Raw genomic sequence first — 15,324 nt, 5'->3', positions numbered from 1 at the left:
TTTTACATATACTTAACACTACTTTATCAAATCCACACTTCTGCAATCTACCAACTTAGGAAGATACTTTCTGAAAGATTCCCCAAGAAGGTCCTCACTAAACCAAACAAAAGCACACAGTAACTAGACCGCTTCCAGCTTGAACATGGCAGAGAAGCCTCACTCAGCACCACTGCCCCTTAGACCCTTCCTTTTCCTCAGAGATGCAGTCATGTGACCACAGTATGCTTCCAGTTGTTGATGGAGAAGGCACAGGTACTGTGGCCATATTAGCAATCTCAGGACTACCACTACCCTTTCCCTAAGGCTGAGTGACAATTTTAAGCTAATGCAGAATCATCAAGACTATAATCAAGGCCATGATTCTTTTGTCTGCTATTTTTTTTTATTAAATTGTTTTATTTATTTCCATTCCAAATGTTGTCCCCCTTTCTGGTCTCCCCTTCCAGAGTTCTTCACCCCCTTCCCCTCCCCTTTGCCTCTGAGAGAATGCTTGTTAGGGTTCATGCCTGGAATCCCTGTACTCAGAGGCTGAGTAAGATTACCACCACATGTTCAATGCCAGCCAGGGTGATATAATGAATTCCAGACCAGTCTAGGTTACAGAGTGAGACTGTGTCTTAAAATAAACAAACAAACAAAAAAGTAGAAAAAAATAATCCTAGCAGGAGTGAGGGCACAAACGCAGGAATTATGTTTAAAGCAGGTAAACTTGACATTATGCAAAGTTATTCAACAATATTTGAATGCTTTAGATGAATAGTTTGGATACTGTAAAGGTGTATAAATATCTTTCTGAATGATTTGTGCTTTTAAAAAACTTTTCAATATCAATGACCATAAAATGAAGTAGGAAAATTGCTTCTTACGACTTAGCATTGTATGAGGACCCGGTGCTCTGACACAGCAGTGGCCATACCTCGTTAAGAATTTCCGAGGCTCGCTTTGCCTTTTCCATCTCCAGGGAACCAAAGGGCACCCAGCCACAGCCCTTCATCCAACTGTTGTAGTCAGCTTTGTACTCCACCTGCAACAAAGAAGAGTCACGATTCCTTCCCTGGCATTATTACACCTCGGACTTTTTTACGCAGTGTTTTAAATATTCTTTTTTTTTTTTTTTTTTTACTGATCAAGCTCTGAAAACTTTATTCAGGAGTGGCAATATAAGCATAAGCAAGAAGAGGCTCCAAGGGAGGGGGGAAGAGCCCAGGGGCTCTCTGAAGGTGGCAATCTTCAGCTCCTGGAACCAATGGTCACAGTGTCCTCTTTACCCACAAACATTCTTACTGTTATGACCACGAATATTCGCTTAGGATTATTTGTGTAAGCTAGGAAATATCCACAAGGCCATGGCTGAGGCCATGTCTCCCGTCAGGACATTACTTTCTACCTTGTTTGAGACAGGGTCTCTGCAGCTGTGTAGGCCATACTATATGTCTGTTGAGTTTCCAGGGAGCCTCCTGTCTTGGCCTCCCATCTTGTCATAGGAGCAAGGGTGCTACATATATGCATTACCCATGTCTGGCTTTACATAAGCTCTTGAAATTTGACTTCAGGTTCTTAAGCTTATTTGGCAAGTGCTTCACTCAATGAGTCATCTCCTCAGTCCCTGGGCATCAGTTTGATTCTTTTTTTTTTAATTTTTAATATTTTTATTACATATTTTCCTCAGTTACATTTCCAATGCTATCCCAAAAGTCCCCCATAGCACCCCCCACTTCCCTACCCACCCATTCCCATTCTTTTGGCCCTGGCATTCCCCTATATTGGGGCATATAAAGTTTGCAAGTCCAATGGGCCTCTCTTTCCAATGATGGCCGACTAGGCCATCTTTCGATATGCTTGAGTAGGAGTGTTGTTCCACACATGCACATTTCTATGGTGAATTGGATTCCTGATTTCTAATTGCCATTTGTCCTCCGTTTCCCCCTTAAGTTTAGCTGAAAGGGCATTCGGTTATGCATGGTCATAGAAACACAATTCACGATAGCTAAAAGGTTGGAACAATCCAAACATCCACCAACAGAAGACTGGATACACGTGATAGGGCATATATTTATAAAGGAAAACTGCTCAGCTTTAAAAAGGAAGATAATTCTGACAAAAGCTATAACAAGGCTAAACCTTGAGGGCACTATGCTAAGTTCAATAAAAACAGCCTCCAAAGACAAATACTGTATGATTCCACACATGTGAGGTGTCTGCAATAGCAGAACTCACAGCAACCAGTGACTCCGGAGGGCCAGAAGAGAACAGGGTATCTATCTGAGAGCACTTCTCCTTCTGAGCCATCTTGCTGGCCCTTGGCATCCATTTAAATACTCAAAACAATTTTGGTTTTACTTCAGTTTAACAACTGAGGCCTCTTAGTTCAGCAAGTTTGGTAACTTTCCCAGAAGGAAATAGTAACAAAGAAAATAGTAACACATGTGTACTATCCATCCTAAGAACCCCAGGGACGACTTCCCAATACGTTCATGCTTCCTCACAGACGAGGCAGATGCTTCAGGGAGGTACCAACGGCAAGGCTCATACCAGACCCTGTCCTGTCTCACTTTCCAAAGAGGGGAAGGGAAAGACTCAGTACTCACATCACTCTGCAATGCGTAAGCCTTCTTGGCCAGGTCCACATTGATGCTGTCAGGAGGGTAGCTATAGTTGTGCAAGACATGTTTATAGTCCACGTCGCTGGCAATCGCCTGAGATTTCTTAGCTTGGGTGACTTGGATCATGTCAAGAGGGGCTGTGTAGATCGTTTTTGACTTTTCATAGTCCTTCCGATATTCACGCTGTAAGAAGAACCTGTTTAGTTCCGCTCATCCTTAATGAATTCTCAGCAAAGCAAAGTACGACTTAGAGAAAGAGCTGCAAACATTTGAGTAATTATTTTGCCCCAAATTTGTTCCTATGTCTTATATCATCAAATTCCTCCAGAAAATGATACGTGGTCAGACCTTCCCAATTTTACTTTTCTTTTATCTTTTGGTTTTTGAGACAGGGTCTTGCCTGTGTGGCTCTGGCTGGCCTGGTATTATCTATGAAGCCCAAGTGGGGTTCAAACCCTGGCAACCCTCCTGCCTCAGTCTCCTGAGTGCTGGGGATTATAATCATGAGCTACCATACCAGGTTTTCTGTCAGAGAACAGCTATTGGTAAGTTTAGGGACCTTGTTCTGCCTTCTTATATTGTGTGGGTTTTACTCTCAGGGAGTCATCCAAGTGCTGGCTGATGGACAGAAAGCTCCAAACTTGTTGTGGCATGCAAGCACGTGTTTAAAGCCTGCCCCAATGGAAAGGAGCTAATGAGGAGGTGCTGCAGCGGCAGTCATGGGGAAGTGACTAGCTGAATTGTTTTGACACTTGTGTTTATGTTCCCAGCAGCTGACACATATCAGTGCCTATAAAATGCTGTCAAAACACACCACAAAAAGTAGTGCACATTCATGTTTATTGTTACACTCTTCACAATAGCTGGGAAATGCAACTGGCATGGCTGTCCATCAGTAGTCAAATGGATACACGAAACGTGGTTCACCCACAAAGTGGAATTTCACATAGCCATAAATAAAAATGAAACTAGGACATTTGAAGGAAAAATGGATGCAAGTGGAAATCATTATGTTAAGTGAAAAAGGTAGCCTCAGAAAGACAAACTCCATGTTTTGTCCTGTGTATGTGTGTGTGTGTGTTTGTGTGTGTGTGTTCATATGGTGTAGGTTTCTAGGCTACAAACTACAAAGGGTGGGATGAAAAAGAGATAAAGCCCCTAAAGTGAATGGGAAATAGAGAAGAAAATGGAATACATACGACAAGAAGGCAGAGGGATTGACTAACAAGAAAGGGAGCAAGTCAGAGGGAGTGGGGGACTGGGAGGGAAGGCAGTGCAAGTGACTTGAGAACAATCTAATGACACAGGTCACATGTGTGAAGACACTGTGTGCTATCCTAAACGAAATCCACTAAAATGTTGTCAAGGATGCAAGTGGCTTTAAGAACAAGCTTCCTTGCTAGACATACCTTAGCACTGGCATGGGCACTGTGTGAAAACAACTAATTGATAATGTCTTTCACTTGCCAAAGTCAATCAGTTGATAAGAATATATCTGTTTATATTATGCCTACTAGTCTGATATTTTCAAGGACAGGGTGAAAACAAACAAACAAAAGGAAAGCTAGAGCCTTCTGTGCCACCGCTGTGGAGTCAGTTGTAGCTTCTGAACCTGAGAAGGCTTAAGGAATGGTGGACAGGCAGAGCATGCGCATGAACACTGTGCGATGCTCACAACAGTGATTTAAAAAGCACATATAGATCAATGTGTGTGCACATGGCTAAAACAAGCAAACGATACCCACATCTTTACCATGGAGATGAGTGTTTGCAAGCTATGCAGAACACTGTAGCCACTTTTAAAATCTCTTCTAAGCAGTATGTATCTTAGTTGGAAATAGATCTCTTTTTTATTTTTTGTCTCTATAATAAAAATTATAACTAGAAAAGGAGAAGTGACCCATAGATTACCGTTAGGCAATCTATGAATCCCCAAAATTCAGGAAATATGTATAATGAAGAAAATGGTCTACAAAGATTATTTATAGTTTTAAAATCATGTTTTTAAAAAGGTCTATCATCAATGGAATATTTTTCTTAGATAGAGGTCACAATCAGTTATCAAAATCAACAGAAGACATTGATGGCCATACTTGATTTTACATAGAAACTTCATTAGATTTTTCTAAAGATAATTTTAAAATCAATTTAAAAAGCTATTTCTAAATTAGATTAAAACATCTGGTGATCTTTTCTAGGAGGTTTTTGAGAACAAAAACCGGATGCTCTGTTACATATTAATGCAGAGCCTTCAAAGTGGATTGGGTGTTAATTCTATCCGTAATTTCTTTCCTCAAATGTGAGGCACGTAAGAACCGGGGTACACTCTACCTCTAAAGCTCTCAGCAAGTTTGTATGAACCCTCCAACTGAAACCTTTCTACTCCCTGGCACGTGACCAGTTAAGCCATCTTTAAAGTGGGACAGACACTCACGTCGCTCTGGTTCTTGGCAGTCTTCAGGGAGTGCAGCATCTTGGGGTCATCATTGATGCTGAGGGCACCGATCATCTTGCCTTTGCTCTTCTCATAATCCTTCTTGTACATCACCTGCAAGGACACCACACATGCTAACTGCTCAGCAGGGGCATCCCAGGCCAGCAGCCCAGCCCAGAGCTATACTCACATCACTGGCATTCTTGCTGTTGGCTTTGGCTGCCAGCAGTGGGATGGCATCCACCTTGATGTCGAACTTCTTAGCTTTGCTCTTCTCCCAGTCATGCTTGTAGACATTCTGGGGAAGTTTCAAAAAAGAAGTCAGTTTAAAAAAAAAAAAGACTTTGAAAGCAGGTTAATCCAGTGATTATTAAAAAAAATTGAAAGCTTGTATCTGTAAATTTATTTCATCATGAGTAATTTATTAACCAAATAGTAGTATAACTATTGATTCTATTACATAATTTCTTCTACTTCGCTAAATGTATAAACAGCATTCTCTGCCTTAATAGTTTAAAATCCTTCAAAAGACTCAAGTATATCACAAATAATTATATTATAGACAGCAACCTATAAAAGGTAAAATGAGATATTTACATGGGAGACATCTCAATTACTCTAGAGTTTATCATAGGAATAAATGAGAAAATTCTTCTGATACTAAGAGAGGTCCTGGAAATGATATCTGCTAATGAAGTAGGTCCCCAGAGTACGTGAGACTTAGAACCCTCACTTCCACTTAACTGGCCCCAGAGCTCACTGCATTGAATCTAGTTCTACGTTTTCAGGCAGACGCACACTTTCTCTCTTCCCACATATGAGGCAAGCATGTGGCCTCTTACTTACATCACTCAGGTTATAAGCATTGACTCTGTGCTGGATGAATTCTGGTGCATCTGCTGGCACGCTGCACTTGAATTTCTCACCTTCATGCTTTGCTTTGTAATTCAGCTGAAGGGGTATGGGGGCAGGGAGGGAAAATATATGTTACTGTGGGCTGACTGTGTGCCCCAATTACACTTAATCCCTTAAAGTCACCATTGGTGGTACTTAACAGGACCCACCCATCAGAGGTGATAGGCTCACAAGAACTCTGCCCTCATGGTCTGATTGGCCAACAGAAATGGCCTCATTATAAAAATGAGCTCTGAGGAGGGCTTGATCTCTGGCCCCCTAAGCAAAGCCGGTGCAATGCAATGATTCAACAAGAAACCCAGAACTGGTACCAAGCCCTTAGACTTCCTAACCTTTGGAACTATGAATTAAGTAACCTTTATTCTTTTTGAGGGGCGACAAGACAGATTTAGATATAGTGTCTTACCAGGAAGCCCAAATTGTCCTCAAACTCAAGATCCCCCTGCTTCAGCCTCCTAGTGCTCAGGTTTCAGTCAAGGGCAATTATTTCTGGTAAACTTCTATTCTTTATAAATTACTTGGCCCCAGAGTGTTTTTTTTTTTTCTCAGCACACAAAATGAACTCAGCAGACATTCAAACAGTTCAAAGTAGGAATTTCGTTGAATTTATGTAAGAAGGTATTGGTGTCTCTTTAAGAAGAAAGGGAGGGAGTTATTTAATCTTGTCAATGTCTCATTCGTCTCTCAGAGGAATCATGGTACAACTGGGCCTCACTCTGACATTTCTGCTGTTACACTATAGACACAGTTAACAGACGCCTCATCAGCATCACAAGACTGGGTCTGGAGAGAGTGAAAACCCAAAGTTATAAAGCTCTATAGTCAGAGGAGTCAGGAAGTCAGGAAGAATTCCCACTAACAAACATCTTAATGCAGCTATAAAGTCTGGTCCACGCTGTCCCCTCTTTAGACTCTCCTCACCTCTCTGTCTACAGTGCCCTGCCAGGCATTCTTCTTCCCGACATCCTAGCTTAGTTTATTTATTGAAAATGTAACTGCATTGTTTTCTCTCCATTACCTTTCCTTCCTTCAACTCCTCCTGTGCCCCTCACTCCCTCTCAAATCCCTGGCCTCCTTTCCTTTAACTCTTCCTTTTACATACACACATGTACTTACGCACACATGCATAAATAGATGAACACAACCTGTTGAACCCATTCAGTGCTGCATGTGTACAGGGTTATTTCAGGACTGACCGCTGGATACCCAGCTAAGGGGGTCTTCCCTGCGGGAAAACTCTCTCTCTCTCTCACTCTCAGCATCCCTTAGTTGCCTGGGATTCTTTGTCTATGGGTGATGCTCCACATTAGCACATCTGTTGGTGTCAGTGTTCAGGTCTGGTTGAGCTAGCCCTATTGTTGAGGTATCAAGAGGGGAGCTTGCCTGTCGTTCCCAAGAGACAAAACTTACAGCAGATTTATTTTATGGTCCTCTGGCTCCTACCATATTTCCACCCACCTCTTCCTTGACGTTTCCTGAGCCTTAGGTGCAGGAATTGTGAGATCTATATCTATATCTATCTATCCATCCACCTATCTATCTATTTATTTATCTATCTATCTATCTATCTATCTATCTATCTATCTTTTGAATTTTAAAATGCTTTAAATTGCATTTTAAGTTTTTGGTTTTGTGTGTGTGTGCGTGTGTGTGTGTGTGTGTGTGTTTGTGTGTGTGCACATGTGTGCAGAAATGTGCAGTGTCAAGTGTGGAGGTCAGAGGACAATTCTGGGGAGTCAGTTCTCTGCTTCCACCACATGGAAGGAGATTGGGGATAAGGCTCAGGCATTCAGACTTAGTGGCAAGCATCTTTCCCCACTGAGCCATCTAGGCAACCCCCATATTTTAACTCTCATTTGTTTTCAGATTGCTGCCTGGAGTATCACTTTGTTGTAAGCACACCTTCTCTTTCTTTAAAGTCTTTGACTTCACCAGAACAGGAATGCTCCACTTTTTGCCCATTAAATAGATGTTTCTCAGTTGCTACTGTTCTATTAAGTGTCGCAAAGGTCTAGCATTCATGGGACACATTTTAATTAGTAAGGCAATTCTATGAAAAATAAATGAGTTATTTAAAAATATCAGTTACTTCATTGCTGTCTAACAATCTGTGGGAGGGGGATATAGTTCAAGCTAGCAGCTATCGTATTAATCAAAATCTGAAACATGGCATTAAGAACATGACCGATGGATGACACTTGAAGACACTGAGATTTTTCAGTAAGTCACACCCGGGTCACCCCCTCTCGCAAAGAAGTCAGGACACTTACATCACTGAGCTGTTTGGTGTTGAGCTGGGCTTGCAATAGCACGGGAGTGTCGGTGACTGCTGTGAACCTGGTCTTATCTGGATGCACTTTGTAGGTGTGCTGGAAGAGAAGAGAGCCTCTGCTGACACTCCACACTGAACTTTTCTATTCTTGTTCATACCACACCAATGCCGGAGAACTTTACATCTAAAACTTTGCTTTCCTTAGTACTGAAGAATGGATCCAAATGCTACTTCCTTCTGCTTTCTACTCCTCTTTCTCTCCTTTCATCTCCCTTCCCCAGTGTTCTATTGTAGATGTGTAGCTTTTATTTTAAACTAAAACAGAATTATATTATTTCCGTCCATTTCTCCCACTTATCTCTACTCCTTCTTCCTCCCCCCCTTCCTGATTTTTCTACACTTGATATTAGCCAAAAGGCCAAGAAATCATTGAGGTTTCTGCTTCATCTAAGCTGCCCAGTCAATCTTTCCAGTGCCCACATGGCTCTGTGATGAAACTTGTGTTTTGTTTGGGCTGTACGTTGAGTTATAAGTTCTGCCCATCCCATCCTCCATCATCTTTATATTATCCTCCTCCTCCCTGGTATATCTCGGCCATGTCTCTTCTCCATTCCTCTTTCTCTTGAGAGCATTCTTTCTGCTTCTCTGCCCCTGATCTTGGCATAGCAGAACAGTCCTGCCTCAGATCACTCTGGACCTCCAGTCTCTTCACATCACCCTGGTCTAACTCTGAGTCACCCACGTATATTAGATGATATCTCTCTTGATCTTGAATGCTCTTTGTTCATTGCCTGTCTCTTCCACTCCAGTTGAACTTCTGGTAGAGCAGATCATCTTTCCCCCTAGTTCCCAGCACTGAGGACAGTGTCAGGCTCATGCTAGCCCGGTATCATTTTGTTGAACAATGAACACCCTGATTATGACAAATTTGGATAGTCTCCTTTTATCCTGAATTTATAGCTATACAAACTACTGAAAATAGACATAAAACCTGAAAGAATTTTATAACCAATAGATATCTTCCTAGAAATTTTTGTGTTCTCCAATCCAACATCCAAAGTCAAATTAAAAAATAAAAACAACTCCATCCTGACAACTAGGTGACCACATTTAAACTCCTGTTAAATGTACCACTAGATGTCAGAAGCATCCTGTACCCAATCTGAAAAACTCAGGGCAGCTGGCTTACATCTTTACACTGGTCCAACTTCTTGATAGCTTCATATTCTTGGGTTATTGTCTGAGGGAAATAGCATTTCCCTTTATCTTCTTCATATTCTGCTTTGTAACTCTTCTGAAATGGCAGAAGAACAAAACCAACTGAGGATGGCTGTTGCTCCCAAACAATGTCACTACAAGGCCAGAGGAACTGGATTCAAACTTACATCACTGTTTTGAGCAGAAACTTTCATGCAGTGTGTATGGTACGGGTCTTCAAAGCTGCCTACATAGTGGCCCAACATATTCTTTACATATGAATCTTTATATTTAGCCTAATGAAGAAAAGCACACATACTTTGAGTTAATAGCGACTTTCCAATGGGCAGGAAAGCCTTCCCACCCAAGAGGTGGCCATGGCTTTTCGAACCTCACTGAAGTTCTTCAGAAGGGTGTCGAGTTGATACTTAGGGGTCTCACAGTAATTCATACTCTTGGCCTTTGTCTTCTCATAGTTTTCTCTGTATAGTCTCTGTCAAAGGAAAAAGGAAGAAAATACATATCTCAAACACTACCAGTCATCTATGCCATTGTCAGACTCAAACAATGGGATGGAATTAGTATGGTTTCTTCCACCCATTTTCCATCACACGGAAAGGATACTCTTAAAGGTCATGTCTTGTATGGTGTCACCTGCTAATAACAGCAAGTGTTCATATTACCTATCCCAGTATTTCTCAGATTGAAAAACGTAGCGTGTGAATGCATTGAAATAACTGTCCCATTTGTGTGTGCTTGAAGAATGTGGATTGCTTTAAAATTTGAAGTACAATAAGGCCTAAGGCCTAAGAAGGGTCTGAGGACTCAGGTAGTCCCACAAAACCCACCAGCTCAGCACTTGATGCACACACTTCTCATACCCTTGGAAGTTGCTTTTCACCATCAGCCTTATATTTTCTTTATAGCAGCTACCCACAAATTATAGTTTTTAAGGTTTGGAGTCCTCCAACAAGTGCTCTGTCATATTTTGCTTCATAATCTCTCTTTTATAAAAATTTTAAACTGAAATGTCTTGCTTCTGTGTTTCTGCTTCAGCCGGTTTTCTACTCTGCCTCTCAGCTGATTTTCTCGCTTCCTGCTTTTTGTTTTCTGCACATCTTTGCAAGCACCTCAGTTCAGGGCACTGAGTGAATGCACACCCACACTGATACTAGGAGCACTGTATGTACTAACATTAGCCCACTTCTGAGAAATAAAGAAAACAGCGTTTTATTATTTGTTTCCTCCTTATGAAACAAAGGCATAGAGGAGTTTAAAGACACAGTCCTCCCAGAGAAGAACATCACTAGCAGTGAATCTCTCCTATCGCCTCTCCACATTTAGTTTGCCATGCAAATGTGAGATTTGCATGCAGGCTGACATGCAACCCAAGGGTGCATTAATTGGTGGGGATCCCCACATCAAAATGAAGTGGCTTGTGAAAGTTACTCACGTCACTCTGGTTCTTGGCAGTCTTCAGGGAGTGCAGCATCTTGGGGTCATCATTGATGCTGAGGGCACCGATCATCTTGCCTTTGCTCTTCTCATAGTCCTTCTTGTACATCACCTGCAAGGACACCACACATGCTAACTGCTCAGCGGGGGCATCCCAGGCCAGCAGCCCAGCCCAGGGCTACACTCACATCACTGGCATTCTTGCTGTTGGCTTTGGCTGCCAGTAGTGGGATGGCATCCACCTTGATGTCGAACTTCTTAGCTTTGCTCTTCTCCCAGTCTTGTTTGTAGACATTCTGGGAAAGGAATTAGCAAAACTGAAATATTTCACATCACATTTAGAGACCAAGGCTAAATCTTTATTATTATTAATTAATTTATTTATTTATTTTGGTTTTATGAGACAGGGTTTCACTGTATGGCCTTGGCTGTCCTAGAACTCATCCTATAGACCAACCAGCCTGGCCTTGAACTCAAGAGACACAACTGCCTCCCGACTCTCACCCTACCCTGTGCTGTGATTAAAGACATGCATCACCACTGCCCTCTGCAGAAGATAAATGCATCCTGCTCATTGTCTAGAAAATTGTGCATGCTTGAGGTCATTTTCCATAAACTGGAGCTTCTAGGTTTCTTGTTCTCCATCCGAATATTTCATCAACTTAGCTCCTTTTCAGTGATCTCACTAATATCTGAGTTCTAAACTAAACAGCAGTGAGGAGTACACACATTCTACTCTCTGTGGTTTCAGGAATCACTTCCATCTGCCCTCTAAATCCACCCAGAGGTCAGTTCAGGAAGCATCCTATTACCCTCCAAGGCTAGATAATCGCAGTACTTGTTTTAGGAATTGCTGAAGAAATTAAGACACACTCTTCTCCTGAGGGACATTTAGCTTTTCTATAAAATTAAATTTGGAAAGTGAAAGCTGGCAATGGATTCATGGCCTTCTGCCCTTTACATATTCCTTCTGTGCTATCATTACCATAAGCCTTCTTACTGGTAGAAATAAGTCTAATTTGTGTAAAACGGGACACTGTAGGCCTGGGGAATAAAGGAAATCATTTCTAAAAAAAAAGATTATATTCCAAGAAAGTTAAATTACAGTATAGGATATATAGCAATGCTAACAGATCTAGCATTAAGAATTACAACGAAATACACATGCAGGGTGATATTTTAGAGGCTGGTTAGAACATATTAAGATTATCTAACAATTGAATGAAGCTACTTGCAAGATGACTACACAGAAGCAATAGGGATTTACAAGGTAAGTTTAAAGTTATTTTGGTAGAAAGGTAGAAACACACATTTGTTAAGGGTTCTTCCCATCTTTAACGTTGAAGTAGTCATTGGATTACAATGAAGCAACTCAAAACCAGGGGCATAGCTGTCTGTGGTGCAGTACGTGAGAGACTTACGTCACTTAGGTTATAGGCGTTCACTCTGTGCTGGATAAAGGCAGGAGCATCTGGAGGTATATGACACTTGAATTTTTCACTTTCATGTTTGGCTTTGTAATTTAGCTAAAGAGGGAGAAGCAGGGTATGGGCAGAGAAAAGACCATTAAGATTAGAAGAAAAAGGTTTACTGAATGTAAAACCTTCTTCAGACATGTTGAAAAATAGCTGGCCAAGATTACAAGAGCAACAGCTTAGGAGGACTGCACTGTTGAATCTGTGTACTGGATTCTTGTCATGTCACCACGTTTATCACAGTTACCACGTCCACCACCGTGGTAGGTGACAGAATGAGGTGGCTCTTCATTCACATTCTTCTCCATGCCTCTCACAATTGGCCCTTTAACAGAAGCATATATATATGCAAGGTGCATTTATGAGGGGAATCACCATATATATGTGTGTGTGTGTATATATATATATGTATATATGTCATTCTTACTGATACTGCAGTCGAAACTGTCATATCTGGCCATAAATACACTGAGGTCATTTAAAACTTATCTCTTGGAGCTAGAGAAAGTACCCAAGGAGCTAAAGGGATCTGCAACCCTATAGGTGGAACAACACCTATTATGAAGTAACCAGTACCCCGGAGCTCTTGACTCTAGCTGCATATGTATCAAAAGATGGCCTAGTCGTCCATCACTGGAAAGAGAGGCCCATTGGACACACAAACTTTATATGCCCCAGTACAGGGGAACGCCAGGGCCAAAAAAATGGGAATGGGTGGGTAGGGAAGTGGAGGGGAGGGTATGGGGGACTTTTGGGATAGCATTGGAAATGTAATTGAGGAAAATACGTAATAAAAAAAATTCACATAGTAAAAAAAAAAACTTATCTCTAGGCTTCCATTTTCTAGAAAGTTATTTGACAGAGAGAAATCTGCATATTAAATATCTGATCTGTACCACACCTGCATATTCTGAACACATCTAGCGTTGTATTGATTTTCAAAACATCTACAAACTATGTAAGAGAAAAAAAGGCATAGAAAGATTAAGCTGCTTAACTATCGTGTCACAGAAGCTGGGATACAAATCCAATTTTGTCTAAATCCAGAATTCCTGTTCTTTTCAGTACTTTCAGCTATGATGGTTCCTTGAATCAACAACTTTACGAAGTGTTATCTACTTGAAAAGAGTCCATCCCACCAGATAGGAAAGTATTTTAAGTGATTAGAAATATAGAAAGTTATTAGAGATATATAAAGGCCTACTAAAAATGTAAAGGTTTTCTAAGTGAAATAAAATAAGAAGTTGGGTTTGAGGGGCTAAGAATGTAGTGGTAGAGCATTTGTCCACATAAACAAGGCTTGGGGTTTGACCCCAGAATGGCAAAATGGAACAAATTGAATTTCTGTATGAATTTATGAAATGTCTTCTCAACCCCCTGTAACTGGTTCCCTAAATGCTTAGAAGAACTTACATCACTCAGCTGCTTGGAATTGACCTGGGCTTGCACCAGAACAGGAGAGTCTGTAACTTGAGTGAACTTTGTCTTATCTGGGTGGACTTTGTAGGCGTGCTGTGAGGAAACAAAGGGATTTGGTTTAGTGGTGTCTCTGAAGTCCAAGGTGGTCTATGAGCTAGGAAAAGAGAACCTGTCTTACCCCCACCCCCCAAAATCTTGTAGTTAATCAAACATTTCTTAGTTTTGTTTTTAGCTGGCTTGCAGTTCATTTGAAAGGATGCTCTTCTGTGAACATGAGGAACACCCCCCCAAGCCTTTGATTCGTGAGAGCTCTTCACAGCAATGAGCTAGAATTAGCTCTTGGGACCCTGGATACCAGCAAGAAAAGAAGTATATCTTCTACAAAATAGATGCTGGTTCTTAGAAGCTCCTCACTTAAGCAAATTTGTAAAATGGTCAATATATTAAGTATCTCTTGTCCTCTAGATGCCACAAAGGGCAGCAACATCCTTGGGTCAATATCCTTGAGATGGGAAGGATCTGGTGTGTGGGAGGAGGGATGACTGTCACAGCCTCTCTCTGTGAACGTACATCTTTACACTGGTCCAGTTTCTTGATTGCTTCATATTCCTGGGTAATGGTCTGGGGGAAGAAGCCTTTGCCTCTGTCCTCTTCATATTCAGCTTTGTAGTTTTTCTATGAAGGGGAAAAAAAACCAGATGTAAGGATGCAATCTTTATTTTATGCCTTCAGCCTACAATGTCTTAGAGCATGAAAACAATAATCTTAGAACTTACATCACTATTTTGGGCTGTAACTTTCATACAGTGTGTGTGATATGGGTCCTCAAAGCTGCCCACGTAGTGTCCCAAGATATTCTTTAGGTAGGAATCTTTATATTTAGTCTGAAAGACAAAATGTTCTTTATTTATTAGCTGATCAGCAGCTCATTAACTAAGAGAGCCTTTAACAGGTCGAGCGACCGTATGATCACTTACGTCACTACTGAAGTTCTGTAGCACTGTGTCAAGCTGAAACTTGGGGGTCTCACAGTAATTGATGCTCCTTGCTTTGGTCTTTTCATAGTTTTCCTTGTATAGTTTCTATCAAAGTGGGGGGGTAAGCAATTAAAATAGATCCTGTTACTCCCATGCTGATTATAAACTCATTTTCCAATACAAAACAAAAGAAGAAAAGATGCCACCTGTCAACTATCTTAGAACCTGACAATCAAACACAGGGTGATGTGGTATTATTAGCAATGATTGTAAAACCAGATTTTTTACATTTTCAAAAGCTTAAGAATCCAACATACTACCTTGAGCTGAGCCCCTTGGTGGCAGGGTTGTATCTCTGAGCTGGCCCCCCTCTCCTCTCACCTTCCCTCCCCCTTTCTCTCTCCTTTCTCTCTCCCTGTTTCCCTCTCTCACCAATTGTGACCCATGCACACAGAAGCCATGATAATACCAGTCTATAAACTTGTTATTTTCAAGTAAACATTTGGGAAAAGCTAATTTGAAAAAGTACATAAATAACCTTTAAAAAAAAAAAAGAAGCCGGGCGTGGTGGTGC

The 15,324-nt window shown here is 41.2% G+C and overlaps 1 protein-coding gene across 1 annotated transcript in view; it reads right to left on the bottom strand.

Moving 5' to 3' along the window:
- The window catches only part of Neb (nebulin), a 200,314-nt gene that overhangs the window by 152,263 nt on the left and 32,727 nt on the right, over positions 1-15,324 (bottom strand). Inside the window, exons 13-28 of the mRNA XM_085834915.1 lie at positions 14,751-14,855; positions 14,550-14,657; positions 14,344-14,448; positions 13,768-13,866; positions 12,301-12,405; positions 11,068-11,175; positions 10,878-10,991; positions 9,816-9,917; positions 9,613-9,720; positions 9,417-9,521; positions 8,226-8,324; positions 5,887-5,991; positions 5,231-5,338; positions 5,041-5,154; positions 2,592-2,789; positions 920-1,027 (exon numbers count right to left, since the gene is read on the bottom strand). Of these exons, the coding sequence (XP_085691041.1) occupies positions 920-1,027; positions 2,592-2,789; positions 5,041-5,154; positions 5,231-5,338; positions 5,887-5,991; positions 8,226-8,324; positions 9,417-9,521; positions 9,613-9,720; positions 9,816-9,917; positions 10,878-10,991; positions 11,068-11,175; positions 12,301-12,405; positions 13,768-13,866; positions 14,344-14,448; positions 14,550-14,657; positions 14,751-14,855 (1,791 nt within the window). The remainder of the gene's footprint in view (positions 1-919; positions 1,028-2,591; positions 2,790-5,040; positions 5,155-5,230; positions 5,339-5,886; positions 5,992-8,225; positions 8,325-9,416; positions 9,522-9,612; positions 9,721-9,815; positions 9,918-10,877; positions 10,992-11,067; positions 11,176-12,300; positions 12,406-13,767; positions 13,867-14,343; positions 14,449-14,549; positions 14,658-14,750; positions 14,856-15,324) is intronic.

Source organism: Mus caroli, unplaced genomic scaffold (assembly GCF_978045245.1).
Source record: "Mus caroli unplaced genomic scaffold, Mus_caroli_1 scaffold_2, whole genome shotgun sequence".
Classification (NCBI taxonomy): domain Eukaryota; kingdom Metazoa; phylum Chordata; class Mammalia; order Rodentia; family Muridae; genus Mus; species Mus caroli.
The sequence above is the reverse complement of the archived record's forward strand: the minus strand, read 5'-3'. Positions and strand labels throughout refer to the sequence as shown.